At 54.5% G+C, this 16,500-nt stretch overlaps 2 protein-coding genes across 5 annotated transcripts in view; one reads left to right on the top strand and one right to left on the bottom strand.

The window, feature by feature from the left end:
- Positions 1-16,500, bottom strand: part of ZDHHC17 (zinc finger DHHC-type palmitoyltransferase 17) — a 143,404-nt gene that overhangs the window by 34,711 nt on the left and 92,193 nt on the right. Inside the window, exon 17 of one of the 4 annotated variants that reach the window (XR_005370377.1) lies at positions 5,459-5,640. The exons of the other annotated variants lie outside the window; for them this stretch is intronic. The gene's annotated coding sequence lies outside the window, so the exon portion shown is untranslated. The remainder of the gene's footprint in view (positions 1-5,458; positions 5,641-16,500) is intronic. 4 annotated transcript variants of the gene reach the window in all.
- CSRP2 (cysteine and glycine rich protein 2) lies at positions 886-14,534 on the top strand. The gene is made up of 6 exons (XM_038558512.1): positions 886-967; positions 9,349-9,461; positions 9,837-10,005; positions 12,954-13,083; positions 13,547-13,640; positions 14,227-14,534. Exons 2-6 carry the CDS (start codon positions 9,350-9,352, stop codon positions 14,301-14,303), a joined length of 582 nt encoding a protein of 193 aa, XP_038414440.1. The 5' UTR covers positions 886-967; position 9,349; the 3' UTR covers positions 14,304-14,534.

Here is a 16,500-nt window from a genome sequence, read left to right as displayed (position 1 = left end):
GATCGTGGCGTCTGGCCCCGGGGTCACCAGGGGGCCTAGAACGGGAAGCGGACGTGGTCTACTTGTGTTTTCACCTAAAACAATAAATCAGGGGCGCCTGGGTGGCTCAGGTCCTGGTCCCAGGATCCAGGATCGAGTCCCACGTCGGGATGCAGGCACGTCCATGCAGGAGCCTGCTTCTCCCTCTGCCTGTGTCTCTGCCTCTCTCAGTCTGTGTCTCTCATGAATAAATAAATAAATCTTAAAAAAAATGAAATAAAACAATAAATAATCCTGCAGCTCAGGGATGAGATCCGGACTCCTGGGTACCCTGGGCTCCGGCTGGGGTTGGGTTTCTCCCCTCCCCCGCCCCCGACTCAGCACTCGTGGGAGTGGGAATAACGTTTCCATTCCTCACGTTTTCGTGACGTCATCTATTTCGTGTCGCTGAGACCCGCTGCTCTTTGGGAGCGGGAAGGTTTGGATCCGCGGAAGCCGGCAAGGGGAGCAGAGGCTCGCGTGCGCCGCAGAGATCCCGTGGGGGGGCGGGGGGCCCGAGCGCCTGGGGGGAGCCTCCGCGCCCCGCCCCGGTCTCTGCGGGTCGAGGAAGCCTCCTCTCCCGCCGCCGGGTCCCAGGGGAGGGGGCGGGGCGGGGCGCGGACGCCAGGCGGCGGGAAACCGCAGGAAGAGGCGGGACTCGGCGCTTTGTCCCCGGGCCCAGGCCGCTGCCCAGCCGAGAGCGGCCCCCGCCGGGCGCCCCTGCCCTCCGAGGGGTCCGGGACCCGCGGGGCGGGGCGGGCTCGCAGGCCACGCCCCGGGTGGGCGGGGCGTCAGGAGGACACGCCCTCGGGTGGGCGGGGCGGCGCGCAGGCCACGCCCCGGGAGTCTATAAAGGCTGCGGCGCTCCCCGCGCGGCCCCGGCCTGCCCGCGCGCTGTGCCCCCGGTCCCGCGAGCGCCGCCGGCCTGCGTGGTCTGCGCCCGACTCGAGTGAGTAGTGGCGGCGGGGGAGCCCCCTCCCGGCCTCTCGCCCCCCGCCCCCGGCCCGGGGTCTCCGCCGCCGCGGGGGCTGCCCGGGACTCGGGGGAGCAGGGCGGGGGCTCCGGGGCCGAGCCGCGAGCCTCCCCTGCGGCCCCGGGACACCCGGCGCGGCTTTGTCCCGGCTCGCTGCGGCTCAGGTGCAAACCCCGAGCGCGGGCGCGCGGCCCCCAGACGCCGCAACAGGTCCCGAGCCGCGCCGCCCGCGTCCGCCGGCTCCACGTCGGCAGCCCCTGGGGGAGGGGTGTCCCCGCGGGGGCGCGCCGCCTGCCCCCCCGACCCACCCCCCGGGCCCCGATCCCCCTGCCCCGGGCCCCCCGGCTCCTGGCCCATCCCCCGGCTCTTCCCCCTGACCCCTGCCCCGGTCCCTACCCCTGGCCCTCCCCCTGCCCCGGGCTGTCCCCAGGCCCTCCCCCTGCCCCGGGCTGTCCCCAGGCCCTTCCCCTGCCCCGAGCTGTCCCCAGGCCCTTCCCCTGCCCCGGCCGGTCCCCCGACCCCCCTGCCCCCCCACCCAGACCCCTTGCCCCCAGCCCTGCCTCCGGCCCTTCCCCCCAACCCCCTGCCCCACCCCGACGTTTCTGTAAGGGCATTTGTTTCAATAGTTACCCAAAACGTTTAACCTGCTTTATTTGCAGTCTGCAGACTAAGCACATTTTCACTTTTTTTGTGCTTTCAGTAGAGACAATCTTGTAGTTTGGGGTAGTAATTTTTTTAACTCAGGCAGTAAAAGGGGTCTCCTTAGTCCTTTTCTAATTAACCTGTTTGAAAGGTCTATTTAGGAAATGCCAAGAATTCAAATAGGACAACCACACATTTGGCTATAATTTGACTCAGATTTCTCAGGACCGAGATGGCCGATGGGTTTACAAAGCAATCACAGAATTTCAAAACTGCATTCCAGACCATCACTGATCTTACGCAGTGCGCCCCGGTCCACCCTCATTGCCCTCGGCCGTTGTTCTCTCCCGCCGACCGCTGCTGGTACTTGATCAATATTTCTGTGTTCTTTCTACTCTGGATTCTAGTTTTCTTTGCTCTTTTAGGGGGAGGTTACAAGAGGCAGGGTCTGCATCTCATCAGTCTTTGAGACTCACTATACTTGCCCGGGTGCCTTGAACACAGCTGGACAAGAGCCAGTATTGGTTAATTGAATGAAGAAAGGAAGGAGTAAGATTGCAATTGTAGGGGATAGATATTTAATTGAACTCAGGCAGGAGATAACATTAGCAGATTTCATCTAAGGTTTCGATCATAAATTTTTAATGGATTCCTCCAAAATGTATTCAAATATTGATTGATAGAAATACTGATATGCTAAATACTGTGATGAAGGCAATACTCACTGGAGGTCTGATGAACTTGCCAAATAACTTGGATTTGGGGAAAATTGTATTATACACTAAAATAGCAAGAATGTCAGCATAGAATAGACGAGATGGCAATAAATGAGGAGCTTTAGAAGCCTAGCTCTAGCCTCAATATTGTCACCAACTGACCATGGAGATGGGAGCCTCTAATTTTTCTTTCCTGCCAAGAATGAGGTAAATCAAATCAAATGGGCCTCCCCTCGAGGAGAGGAGTCTTGGGCTGGTGAAAAGGGTAGGACTGCCCAGTCCCCAAGTCTTGTGCCAGCTCCAGCACCCACTGGTTTGATGACCTTGGGCAAGTTACTTTTACTCTCTAGCCTCGGCTACTTCATCTTATAAAATGGATGTAATGGCATGTACAGAGGGGTTGTCAGAGGCTTGTTGATCTTGATCTGTGAACAGAGCCCCGCTCAGCCAGGGAGAGATTTCTTGTCATTAAACGCTATTATGAACTTTGCTGCACGGATGGGGAGATGGCCACCAGCGAGAGCCAGCTGAGCAGTAGCTACTGGGCCTTGCCTGGGGGAGGTTTCTTCTTTTGCAGATATTCACAGGTTTCCTCAAGGCACCGACCTGATCATTTCCTGGGCTGGTATTTGCATGGCATCCCTGGGGCTCTATGGGTGGGGGAGTCTCTAGCCTCCCGTGGGGCCCTGATAACCCAGAATGGTGATACTCAACTGTTTTTGTCTGGTGGATGCTTCTGGCAGTCCGGTGAAACCTCTGAGCCTTTTTTTAAAAAAAGAAATTTTATTTAAGATTTTATTTATTCATGAGAGACAGAGAGGCAGAGACACAAGCAGAGGGAGAAGCAGGCTCCCTGCGGGGAGCCCGACGCGGGACTCGATCCCAGGACCCCGGGTTCACGCCCTGAGCCGGAGGCAGATGCTCAACCACTGAGCCACCCAGGTGCCCTCAAAAGGTTTTTAAGTGCGTAAAATAAAGTACATGGTACCAAGTTCACCAGTCCCCAGTATTTCAAGGAATCTGTGGTCCCCGTTCAAGCACCCGACTGGGAGTTTTCTCAGACTAGGTGGCGGAGGAGCCTGGCACAAGTTCTGATTGTTAAGAATTTTAAGTTTTGGTGTCAGTCAAGGGGACGAACCAATAGAACTATGCTGTGAATCACTCGCAGAGGATATCAGGTTCCTTGCTGTTCTGTTTACTATCTGGTTGTGCCAATTAGTACTACTAATTGTTCTTCACTAATAAAAAAGGACAAATGCCATGTACTCCATTAGGGTCAAATAGCTTCCTGGTTCACTATAGGAAAGAGGGTTCATAGTGGCGTCACAGTACTTCAGAAAGAGAGAAGTCCAGAGAGAATCGAATCCTCACGTAGTACAAGAAATGCCCAATTTAAAAAGCACCTGTGGGGACACCTGGGTGGCTCAGTGGTTGAGTGTCTGGCTTTGGCCCAGGGCGTGATCCTGGAATCCCGGGATCCAGTCCTATATCGGGCTCCCTGAGTGGGGCCTGCTTCTCCCTCTGCCTGTGTCTCTGCTTCCTTCTTTCTCTCTCTGTGTCTCTCATGAATAAATAAAATAAACTCTTTAAAAAAAAATAAAAAGCACCTGTGCCAGAGCCACGGAAGTCAGTACTATCTCGGTGTTGCCAACAGTGGTTTACTTTTAGCAAAAATCAGTGAAACAAACCCTATAGCTGATTTGAATTTTATTGGTGTCAATTTTTTAAGTTGAACTGGTAATTTTGTTTTGGTTTCAGTTACGAGCCATTTGAGGTCTCTATACCAGAGCTTTTCCACCCATAAAACGGGTATAATGATCATGTCTACCTTGCTCAGTAGGAGAGTTAAATAAGGCGGTATGAGTAAACTACTTAATACAGGTGACACATATAGTAGGTTGTATGTAAGTATTTGTAATCATTATTACCTACCACATGGCAAGCACTTTTCTAAATGCTTTCCATATATCGTTTAAGCTCAGAACTAGTAAAAAATCACACAAACAGTAAACTGTTTGAATAATCAAGTATCTCGCAGTGGCAGGTGCTGGGGGCCGGGGTGACCAAACTGACAGCCCAGTTGCATTGTGCTTGCGATATGTGGTGTGGCAGGTGGCATCCAGGTCAAGGAATTTGCTGGAGCCCCTGCTGCAGAGTAAGTGGAGGCAGGCTGTACAGTTAGTCGTTGATGGGAGGCTCGGGAGCACAGAACTGACGAGAAGACAGGTCCTCTGCAGTGAGAACAGGCTGAGGCGGTGGAGGGGAACGTCGGGAGCTTTTTGGGGAAAGCAGCAGGTTGGGGGTGAGGGGGTGGGAGGGGATGCGGGCGGGCCTTCCTGCCCACTGGTCGTGGGGCAACTTGGGGCAAGAGTCTCGGGCGGCAACATGGTCTCAACCCTTCATCACATAGGGTGTCTGGGGCCACGAGGCCGGGGACCCCAGCAGGCGGCCTCCCGCGCAGCCTCGGCACCGTCCACATGCCCCACCTGCATACCGGGGGTCTTAGGCACCTGCTTCCCCGCTGAACCCCCAGACCGCAGGCCTCTGCATGCAGCATCTGGGGGGCTTCAGATGGTATTTATTCATGAGAGATGCCAAGAGAGGGGACTGATCCCGGGACCTCAGAGCACAGCCCCCCGCTGAGCCCTGGGCGCCCCTGTCTCCGGAGCCTCGACATGACCCAGACCCTTGGGCCACTGCCCCCAGAGCCCAGCATCGCCCATCGCCCGGGGAAGCGGAGGGTGCACCCAGGACGGGTCCCTTCCTGCCCCCTCTGCGTCCCAGGTCGCTGTCCCCGTATCCACGTGCATCGCTCTGCGGCCAGAGCAGAAGTCCCCGACGCGGGCCCATCCCCAGCCTGGCTCAGTAGACACTGGCTTAGCACACGCGCGTGGAACCTCCGCGCAGGAGAGCGTGGCGCGGGGGGCGGGAGCTGCCCCTCTACTTGTGAACAGGAGGGAAGTTCGGGGAAGCAGAGAGCCAGTTGCCCTGATGGGAGGGACGTGGGGTGCCTTCCTGTGGAGCCTGTCCCTGTACGTGGGGTGCCTCCTGCAAGCATTTTTTCCATCTCACCCGCTTGATAACTGTAAGGAAGGCACGTTATCCTCACCTCGCAGACGAAGGAAATGACGCTGTGTCGACTCCCAAATCCATGCTCTGGCTGCGGCCTGAGGCTGCGCGGCCTTGCAGATTTGGCTCTGGCAGAAGGGGCCGCCGGGACCGGGGCTGAGCCCTGAAGTCCCTCCTGGTCGGCGTATCTTCTAGAGAAGGGAGGCGGGCTAACCAGATGGCCTGGGGAGCAGACTGAAACATTTTTAGAATGGGCTCAGAGGAAAGCTTCATCTCCGACCAAACTACAACTCTCTGATCCTGCAAAAAAATCACTGTAATTCAGGACCAGGCTACTCATTTACATGATCTTTAGTGACCCCGCCGGATGGGCCTCAGGATGAAGCCAGTTTATGATGGATGTCCTTTTCAGGAGACGGGATTCTAGCCTGATTCTAGTGTCATAACCAAACCCTGTATGTAGTAAGAAAACATCAAAGCTTCTGGAAGTATTTAGGATCTGGGTTCATAGACCCGATTCACTCCAAGCCTCTGGTATCGGAGCAAATAATTTAAACTCTTAAGTGGTGACGTGTAGACTCTGAATTCACAGATTTAAGACACATAGAATCTAAAATAAGATGGTAAATGCAGAACAGGTGGCATGGGAATGACCCGTGTGGTCATTCTGCGGCTCCCGTTGCTTATCTAGGGAATGAGGTAACTTTAGCACAAGGTGACTCAGATGTGGATGACAGTCATTTTCTCCTAGGGGTGAGTCTCATGAAATTTGGGGTGGTGACTTTGCCTGGGGAGAAGCAGCAAAAAGAAATTACATCAGGGGGTTCAGATGTAAAGCAAGCTTTTTAATCTAACGTGGTGGAAGAAGCTTGGCGTTAGAATTCCCTCAGACCTTGAAAAACTCCCAACAGACTGAGAAACCGAGAAGAAGCCTGTGTTTGGCCTCTTGTGCGAAACATGTGTCAGGTGGGATTCCAGGCCTCCTGTCACCGTTCCGCAAGCGAATGCACAGGCCTGGGGCACACGTGGCCCGGGTCGCTCAGTGCAAATCCACTGCTGGGACGCGGGGCGGCCGTCGTGCAGAGGTGCGGCCCGAGGCTCGTAGGAGCCACGAAGCTTCACAGTCGTTGTCTCTGCACAGCAGGGTCAGGAGTGACACATGGAAGATCATCCAAAGTCAGGAGACGTCCGTCAGGGTCACCCTAAGAGTGTAAATTTGAACTTCATTTCTGAGTCGCCGCAAAGGGAACCCTCAGGACGGTTGCAATGTGTTTTGTCGGCCCCCTGGGAAGATCCACGCGCGACCAGTCAGCTGAGTCTTTTCTCCAGCCTGTTTGTCACTGGGAGCCGTGCTCTTCTGCAGCGGGTTTGCCGGCTGGAAGACTGAGGGCAGGAGGGACAGTGACGGGGCCAGGACATTCGCTTACCTCCCTTTACCTTCACAGCATCTGCTGGGTAGCGAGCTACCCGTCCCTATTTTACGGATGAGAAAACGAAGGCCAAGGTCGCACAACCATTTTCACAGTGCTGCTAAGCCACATCCATCCAAGCCAGCCTTCCTCCCTCCCTTCTTCCCCTCCTTTCTTTCCGTTCGAAAATATTCCAGACATACTGCAGGGAACACCCAGCCCCCCGGTATCCAACATAAGGAACCACGCACACGCCCGGCCGAAGCTTTGCGAGGAGGCTCTTCTGTTACACCATCGGCTTGGACCATGGGGAGGGTTATTTAGAAATCCTCAGGAAAGCCCTGAACCCCGGTGGAGCTTTTAGAGAGTTAAGGACTTGGGAATTTTACTTAGAATCCAAATTTTTTACTTAGAATTAAAAAATGTGACAAGGAGAAGTAGACCAGTGCTGCCTCCGTCTTGACAAGCATAAGACCGAATTGGGAATTGTACGGACGATTGCAAAAGGGAGAATTCCTTAAAACCACAGAAGTCACTTTGACATGTGCCAAGGACTCTGGTAGGTGGAAGAGATGTGGTCCCCGCCCTCGAGGGGAAGAAGCTTTTAACAGAGTAGGCTGAATGGTGAGGCCCTTTGATGGGTATTTCCTGAAAAGTGACTCACTTGGCTGGGGTGGCATGTGCGGTACAAATCGGACCTGACTTACAAGAAGTCAACTCAAGTAACCGTGAATTACATAAAGGAGAGATCTTGCCTGTTTAAAAGTCCAGACTGCTCTTTAGTGGAGAATAACATAAAGTGATGAGTTTTCGAAAACTATATTTTCAAATGCTATTCGGAGATAACCCAAGAGGGCATTAGCCTTGATGGAGATCTGGTTCCTTATTGGGGATGGCACCGAGGTAAACAGGTGTGAACACAGAAAATACACATTGACGTCGAATAGTACACTTCCTGAGAAACGCCTTGACAATAACCAGGTATTTTAAAAGCCAGCTGGGCTGTTGATCCGTGGGATCCAGTTTTAAATAATCGCAAGGCCATTACCTACAGGCCTGAATTTGGTTTTAGGTTTCCCCTGGAATCACTAGGTCCTTCCGGCAGATGTCTGTGGCATCTCCGAGCATTCCAGAACTCTGGTAACTCTGGAGCCGTGGGGTAAAGCCCATATCCCTAATCGCAGTGCAGGCTCAAGCCAGCGCAGACCGCCGGAGCCAGGCTTTGTGGCCGAGGGCGCACAGTGAGGCTCAGATTTCCCTGAGGACGCTAACAGTGGCGACCTGTGTCCAGGGAAGGGGGTCAGAGGTGTATGCCGCTCCTAGGGGAGAGCCTGCAGGCCTGGTCCGGCGCTGTCCATCCTCCCGGGAGGCCTTCGTGGGAGGCTGTGACGTTTGCAGATGCTTGGAATTACCTGGGCCCCATCGGAAGACGGAAGGAGGCTCAGAAGGCAACTCAGTGGCTCCCGTAGTGCCCGGGGTGGGGCGAGACACAGCTGCAAGGTGTCTGAACCTCGTCTGTCCCTTTTCTTCTGTGCTGGCTTCGGTCTTAGGCTCTTCTTAGGATGGTCAGACAGCGGCCAGCGGATCCGCCCCTGCGGCCACACCATCCTAAGCCAAAGCCCGGTCTTTAACTTCACTGACCTGCCTCGGGGTCGTGTGCCCATTCTCCCATAGATCACTGGGGTGAGGGCACCGGGGAGAGGGCAAAGGAAGCAGTGGCCTCATTGCCATGACCGAGTGCCCGGCCCTGGAGTTGAGGGTGGGGTCCATGCCATCTGCACCAGTGTTTCTCAAACTTTCTGGTAAAAGACCGTTTTTTTTTTTCCTGGTTTTAATTTCCAATTACAGGTTGATTCTCTGATTCTATGCTGTTCAACAGGATGGGTCCCCTGATCATGCTCTTGATTGTTGGGATGTAAAATTATTAAGGTTTTATGGGACGCCTGGGGGCTCAGTGCTTGAGCCTCTGCCTTTGGCTCAGGGCATGACCCCGGGGTCCCGGGATCGGGTCCGCGTCGGGCTCCCTGCGTGGGGCTTGCGCCTCCCTCGGCCTGTGTCTCTGCCTCTCTCAGGAGTGAAATAATCAAATCTTTAAAAGATGATAAAGTCTGTAAATTCTCAGCTGAATTTCATCAGAAACTGGGGAGGCCTGGTGGACCGTCCTAGGAGACCACATGTTAGTAAATACTTTTCTAAAGCCCGTGGGCCTAGAAAGGGACGTCGCTTCCCTGGAGGAATCTGGGGGGACGTGGGACCAGAAGGGGGAGGGGGTTCCGGGCACCGGCTTTCCCGGAGGCCCCGCCGCGGCCTTCAGGGCTCCTGGGGCCCCGGTCCCGGGTCCTTGGGTGTCCGGACGGGCGGGGGTGGGGGTGGGGGGGGATGGGCTGGATGGGAGGATGATGGGCGGGCGGGGCGGGGGGGCTACTGGAGGGGGATGCGCTGCGGGCTCGGCCCCTTCCGCGCGGCGCCCCGGGCAGTGGGCAGGGGGAGCCCTTCTTCCTGACGAGCCCTTCTCCTGCAGGATGCCCGTGTGGGGAGGTGGAAACCGGTGCGCGGCCTGCGGGGGGACCGTGTACCACGCGGAGGAGGTGCAGTGTGACGGCAGGAGCTTCCACCGCTGCTGCTTCCTGTGCAGTGAGTCCGCGGCCCCCCCCCCGCCCCCGCCCCCGCACCGCGTGACCGCCCCGTGCACCCGGCCTCCCCGTGCACCCGGCCTCCCCCTCCTCCCCCGCTCCCCGTGCACCCGGACCCCCTCCTCCCCCCCCCCCCCCCCCCCGTGCAGCCGGATCCCCCTCCCCTTCCCCCCCCCCCCCCCGCCTCCCCGTGCACCCGGCCCCCCCTCGTCCCCCCTCCACCCCCCCGCCCCCCCCCCCAGCCTCCCCGTTCACCCGGCCCCCGCCTCCCCTCGGCCTCGGGTCACGGGGGGGGCAGCGTCTGGCCTCAGCGTCCCCAGGAGAAGGGCCGCGCGGCGCCCCTGAAGGCCTGACTTCCCTGACCTCTTCCCCGCAGTGGTTTGCAGGAAAAACCTGGACAGCACGACGGTGGCGATTCACGACGAGGAGATCTACTGCCGGTCCTGCTACGGGAAGAAGTACGGGCCCAAGGGCTACGGCTATGGGCAGGGCGCGGGCACGCTGAGCACCGACCGCGGCGAGAGGCTGGGCATCAAGCCCGAGAGGTGGGCGCCTGCCCCGGGGGACGGGGGGGCGGGGGGGGGGGGCACCGCCCAGGGCCGGCCCCAGTCAGCCCAATTGTGCCAGTTTCCTAGTATCAACAAGAGACTCTTCTGTAAGCTTGAAAAGGACAGGCTGGGACCTAAAAAAAATCCTTGATTATTCCAGTGACCGCAGTTCCCAGTGTATCAACGAGCCTGTTCTCAGAAGCACGTGGCTTACATTTACCCCAGACCAGGGGCAGGCATCAAATGAGACAGAAAGGCAGGGTCTGAGTCATGGGACGCCCGGTCACCTGCAGGGAACAAGTCAGTGAAAAGTCCTGGCCACTCGCCACTCCTTCCACCTCAGGCTACTTCACCAAGCAAGGACTTTAACCTAAAAACTCTTACTTAAAAATTGGAATTATTTCCTGCTTTTGAGAGACTAGTATTAATTTTTTTTTAAAGATTTTATTTATTTATTCATGAGAAACACAGAGAAAGAGAGAGAGGCAGAGACCCAGGCAGAGGGAGAAGCAGGCTCCATGCAGGGAGCCCGACATGGGACTCGATCCAGGGTCTCCAGGATCAGGCCCTGGGCTGAAGGCAGCACTAAACCACTGAGGCACCCCGGCTGCCCAGTGTTAAATTTTAAAAGGTTCCAGTACCTAAACAGCACGATGCTGACTCTGCTAACCTTCACTTTGTATTTCATGTTCAGGCTACATAATTTCTTCATTTGCAATTCCCTCTTAATTCCTGTTTTTGGCCCAATGACTCACTCTTTTGAACTTCACGTTTTTCACAAACATTTTATATTAAAGAAGCCAAAACTGGTGTAATATTCCAACAAGACGACCTTTTGTTGGACAAGACCATTAATCACGCTCTGTGAGCTGGCCGCCGTGCAATGTCAACACGTTACCTCGTATAATCCTCGCAACCTGACAGCGTAGGCTTTCCCGTCTTAACAAATTCAAACAATGAAAATTAAGTGATTTGTCTACAGTCACGTTGCTGCTTAACTGTAGAGGCTGGAAAGGAACCTGGTGTAACCGTCTCAAACATCATGGGTTTGCCTGAAATAATCCTTAGCACCTGTTGCCTGCGGAACAGTTATGTTCATTACACGTAATCCGTACAGCACCTCTGTAGATACTGTCATCTGTATTCTACAGACAGGACACTGAGGCTCAGGTCACAGGGAAGTGACACAGCCAGGATCGGAGCGCCCACACCTGTGCTCTTTCCCCTGCATGAGGGCCCACCTGTCCGTTCTTCGGGTCTTTTCCACACTCAGACTTCCCGAGCCCCCGTGCCCCGTCGTGCACCTGTACGGGGCTGACTCCACGCTGCGTGCCATCGCCTGTGGGAGCCCGGCTTACCGTGGTCTTTATTTAAAGTCCATTGTTCTTGTTCTGCTCTCCGTGCCAGCTTGTTCAGATCCATTCTTGTATTCCAAGATTTTATTTCAAGTCTTTCAGAACACATCTACCTAGACACCTTACCCCCAGTGAAACCAAATTCATCCGTAACCCCAAAAGTTAATGGTCTTAAAGTCGCAGACCAGTGGGCCCTCTGCCCGCTTCCCCACCTTCTCCAGTAACTGGCAAGCCCCCTGCGCTGGCCCGGCCACCTGCGCCCTTGCCGCCTCCCCGGCTTGGCCTGGCCACATACGAGGACCAGATGTGGAGGATTCCTTTTCCAGAAGCCACTCCTCGTGACTAGAGTCTGGGAGCGCCTTGGCCTGGAGCACCCTTAGGGCCGTGGTGCTGATGGCACATGGGGACCGTAGATCATCACGGGATCCCCTGGGGAGGCAGCGGCCTTGAGTGGGCAGGAACGTTCCGAGGCGGGACTGCCCTTTTCAGCTCAGACTCCCCGCCATCCGGATTCCCTGGCTCGCCAGCCAGTTACGTCCCATCAGAGCCGTGGGGTTAGTCATCCGCAGCCTCCCGGGTCATTCGCTCGGAGGCGGGAGATGATCTCCACTAAGTTCTTAATAGCAAGATGTGTTGGAAATTTTTCTTGGGAGACTCCTAATCCAAATGATGAGTATCCCGGTGAACACCTTCTAAAGATCACTCTTGAAGGGAAGTAGGGACGCCCGGGGGGGCTCAGCGGTTGGGCGTCTGCCTTCAGCCCAGGGTGTAACCCCGGAGTCCCAGGATCGAGTCCCCCATCGGGCTCCCTGCAGGGAGCCTGCTTCTCCCTCTGCCTGGGTCTCTGCCTCTCTATCTCACGAATAAGTAATAAAATCTTTAAAAAAAAAAGGGGGGGAAGTATATACAATAGGTTGTAGAATTTTTTAATGCATACATTAGGGGCGACTGGGAACCCTGATACGCGGGCCTGTACCGCGCTGGTATCTGCTGCGCAGAGTGAGGCTTCCAGTGAGCCGGCGAACACGGTTCCATAAACGCCACACACGGAAGCCTCACGCGGGGTGCGTGACCCAGCGAAGGTGAACGGATAAAGGCACAGGTGGAGCGTTGGAATACGTTGTTTTATGAAAAGGCAGCATTTATAAATGAACATTTTATTTTAAAAATGTATGTGACTTAAACTATAATCAGGAAAAAAAAAACCTGTTTTTCCAACGGGAGAAACGGGACACCTGTGCCACGTGCCGCTGTCCTCTGACCTTCCGGTGTCCGAGCCCTCACGCTGCGGAGTAGACACCCCTGTGTAGTGAAGGGGGAGCTCACGAAAGAAAGCGGGGGAAAACCGGGTTTCCGGGGACTTGGAGAGAAGGGACCCGAAGAGCACGGAGCAGAGAGGGACCTCGGTGCAAGCTTTCCTCCGAGGGAGCGCTGGAGTCGCACCTCCCACCTCGGGGACCCCCACCGTGGTCCCTGCCCATCACTGACCTACACAGGACTTAGGAGCCTCGGTAGCAGCGACTGCCGGGTGGGGCGGGACACCCGGCGCCAGGTCACCGCTGCTAAGCCCTGCTGTGCCCCCCCCCCCAGTGCACCACCTCACAGGCCCACGACGAACCCCAACACTTCTAAGTTTGCTCAGAAATTCGGAGGCGCTGAGAAGTGCTCCCGCTGCGGGGACGCCGTGTATGCAGCCGAGAAGATCATCGGAGCCGGGAAGGTAGGGTGCTGGGGCGTTTCCCCCCCCCCCCCCAGCTCCCTTCCAGGACTAAACAAGCCCCTCGGATTCGGGTCTTAGATTTCCCACCCGAGTCGTTGACGTCTTGAAGCAGTGCCCTCACTCGGCAAACCTCCTCTCTGCTTGAAAGAAACCTGTTTTCAGACAGGGCGCCCCGAAACCCGGACCTGCCGGGTGGTGCCAAGTGTCAGGAAGCCCAGGTGCTCTCTCCCTACGGCCCCCACCTCGGAGCGGGGAGCAGCCCTTGCCAGGGGCGCCTCGGGCCGGGCCCATGCAGCCGGCACCTGGCCCTCCTGCCCGCTAGCAAGCGTGCAGGTGCTGGGGCAGGTGCGAGGCGGGGGGGGGGGGGGGGGGGGGCGGGGGGGGAGAGGCTCGCTGCTCCTGGGCCGGGTGGGCCGCGCCGCAGGAGCCCGGGCCCTCAGACTGCCTTAATGGTCTCTTCCAGCCCTGGCACAAAAACTGTTTCCGGTGTGCCAAGTGTGGGAAGAGTCTCGAATCAACAACTTTGACTGAGAAAGAAGGTGAAATCTATTGTAAAGGTAAAAATAATTTATGTGTTTACGCCCATCTGAGTATCCCACACTGGTCATGGGTCAAGGAAATGTCACCAGCATTTAAAGACAAAAAAGATCCCAGCTCTGGCAGTGGGGAAAGGTGAGACTGCCACTATTTGAAAATAGAGGATCTTGAGGTGCTTGCAGGTAGCAGAGACCCACAGAACAGTTTGAGAGGATGCAATAAAGCCATGTTCTGGTCCAACTCCCCAGAAGATCAGACAAAAAACCCCTCAGTATAGAGTCTTTTTTCACGTGTTTCCAGCAGAGCATATGAAGCTATGAAGGTAACAGACAAATCTGTAACTTGCCTGGCCCGATTTTTTTATGCTTGTAACTCAAGTAGGACCATGAGCAGAATACTGAGGAATCAAAATGTTTGGACTTAACTTTGCGGCTCTGAGATCTTTAATACATCACTTCGTTCTAGATCTTAAATAAGTTAAACTCTTTGGGTCGTGGCAAACTTTTTTTTTTTTTAGACTTACAAGGGTTTGTGTCGTTTTGTGGGTCTTAAGCAATGCTAGCAAAACTTAATGGTCTCCCACTGTCTCTCCCCTTTCTTTTGTAGGATGCTATGCAAAGAACTTTGGGCCCAAGGGATTTGGCTACGGCCAAGGAGCAGGAGCCCTTGTTCACGCCCAGTGAAGGTGTAAACCCAGAACCGAGATCACACACGGAGAATCGCTACATCACCTAGGCACAGATGACCCAACACTTAACTACTGTGAAATCGTGCCAGCACTTGAGTACCGTCTGTTGTCCCCTACGCGGACAGGCTGGCTGACTGGCAGGAGGAGAGCACTGTATCCGTTTGCTTTATTCGTCAGCATTCCCAAGAATTGTTTCTTTTACATGTTAAATAAAACTTCAGCTTGATTTGGTGAGTGTCTCTCAGTCAGCCTTTTGGAGAAGGAGCTGGGATTTCAGGTTGTAGAAAGTCACTTGGATCCCTACCTGCACTTTAGTGGTTCAGGAGGGTCCACCTCATTACACAGGTGACTTACTAGGCTAATGTCTACACTCCAGCTGGTGGAAGAGATTATTTAACCTGACAAGTAAGCCTCCAGAGTGAGGGTTGCCAGGCAACGGGTTCTAGCCCTTCAGAGTCAGCATTCAGGGCCTCTCCTGGCTGCCTGCCCTTCCTCCCTCCCCACTCCATCTGGTGGTTACACCTCTAAAGCGTGGCTCCGAGACCACCTGTATTAGAAGCACCTAGAGGTATTTAAAGGCGGCCTCCTAGACCCTACAGAAGCAGACTCTCTAGAAGCAGGGCCACAGAGGCCCCTCTAACAAGCTCCCCAGAAAGGGACAGTGACCCACAGGTTGGTGGGCATGCTGTCCAAACACTGAAACAATTTTTTGATTCACCTAAATCTACAGATTATTACCAACAGCCACCTACGGACAACTTTAGAATCTGAGGCAGGGTAGGACTTATTTTTTTTTTTAGACTCCACTCTGATCTGAGAGATGGTCACTTACTAGATCCTGGTAACTAAAGTGCTTCACTCTAACATCTCAATCCTGCATATGCTGCAGAGAATGTTGTGTTGTCCTGGCACAGGAACATTAGGGACGCCTGGGTGGCTCAGCGGTTGAGCACCTGCCCCTGGCTCAGGGCGTGATCCTCGGCCTCAGGATCGAGTCCCACGTCAGGCTCCCTGCCTGGAGCCTGCTTCTCCCTCTGCTTAACGTCTCTGCCTTCCTCTCTCTCTTTCAGGAATAAATAAAATCTTAAAAAAAAAAAAAAAAAAAAGGAACTTTAGGCTGTACAGAGAATACTTTCATTATGTCTCCCGAGACTGAGTTATCAAAGACTAATCCAACCTTTTTTTTTTTTCAGGGGTAGGGTGTGAAATGGGTCTCTCAATGTGTATTGGTAAAACTGAACTGACATGATCAATAGCATATTTTAATCCAAAGCCTATCTTAACATCTGCTATTACTTATTATGGCAAGTTACAGGGGCTGTGCTGGGCAGGCCATCAAAAACATAGCAGGGACTCCGTGGGAAGATGTCCATCGTGAGGAAGTACTAGGGAAAAGAATTCATGCATCACGGCCCTGAGCACCTCATCGATGTCTTAGAAGCCAAGTTCCACTGTGGCAGAGGAGAAGGCCTTTGTGTTAGCCTGGGGGCGGTTAACCAGCAATAAATGGAGTTAGGCCGCATGAAAGAAGGCTTACGGAGTAGCTTCTAATTCCCTATGTGGTAGTTTTAAAACCTGCCCACGGATTCTTGGACATTCCCATCAAAACCTGGAGACTGATTCTCCCCTCCCTCTGAATAAAGGCCAACCCTAGTGACTAGTTTTTAACCAGCACAATACGATGGACGAGACAAGATCAGTAAAGACAGTATGGCTTTTGCCTGTGTCTTTCGCTTCAGATGCTAACTCTTGGAACTCAGCCACCATGTTCTGAGGAAGCCCAACACACGAAGGGGCTACGGGGAGATGCTACAGCCGTAGCCTTGGCTGAGATTTCGCCCATCAGCCAGTATCAGCCGGCATGAGTGAGCAAGCCTTCAGATTATTCTGGTCTTGTTTTTTGAACCACCCCAGCTGACACCAAGTGGAACAGAATAAGCTATTCCTGTCAAGTCCTGACCAAACTAGAGACTTATGAACAAAAATACCATTTTTAGGCCACTAAATCTTTGAGTGGTTGATTAGGCAGCTATAGATAACCAAAATGGATCTATTAAACTCCCCCCCCACACACACACAACCCACTTTCCCATACCTATTAAATTTCTGAAATTGTAGATACTCCTAGATATCGGAGAGGAAAATACTCTAAATGCCAGGTGCGTAGTAATTTGAGATTTCTACCCAATAAA

Source organism: Canis lupus, chromosome 15 (assembly GCF_011100685.1).
Source record: "Canis lupus familiaris isolate Mischka breed German Shepherd chromosome 15, alternate assembly UU_Cfam_GSD_1.0, whole genome shotgun sequence".
Taxonomy (NCBI): Eukaryota; Metazoa; Chordata; class Mammalia; order Carnivora; family Canidae; genus Canis; species Canis lupus.
Note: the sequence above shows the minus strand (reverse complement) of the source record. Positions and strands in the feature narration are given on the sequence as shown.

Bases quoted from the DNA above. Each gene is read 5' to 3' on its own strand.
- CSRP2 (XM_038558512.1), top strand. From the start codon at position 9,350: ATGCCCGTGTGGGGAGGTGGAAACCGGTGCGCGGCCTGCGGGGGGACC. The intron at 10,006-12,953 runs GTGGGCGCCTGC...CCCCCCCCCCAG, and splicing joins CTGGGCATCAAGCCCGAGAG to TGCACCACCTCACAGGCCCA. The intron at 13,641-14,226 runs GTAAAAATAATT...TTTCTTTTGTAG, and splicing joins AGGTGAAATCTATTGTAAAG to GATGCTATGCAAAGAACTTT.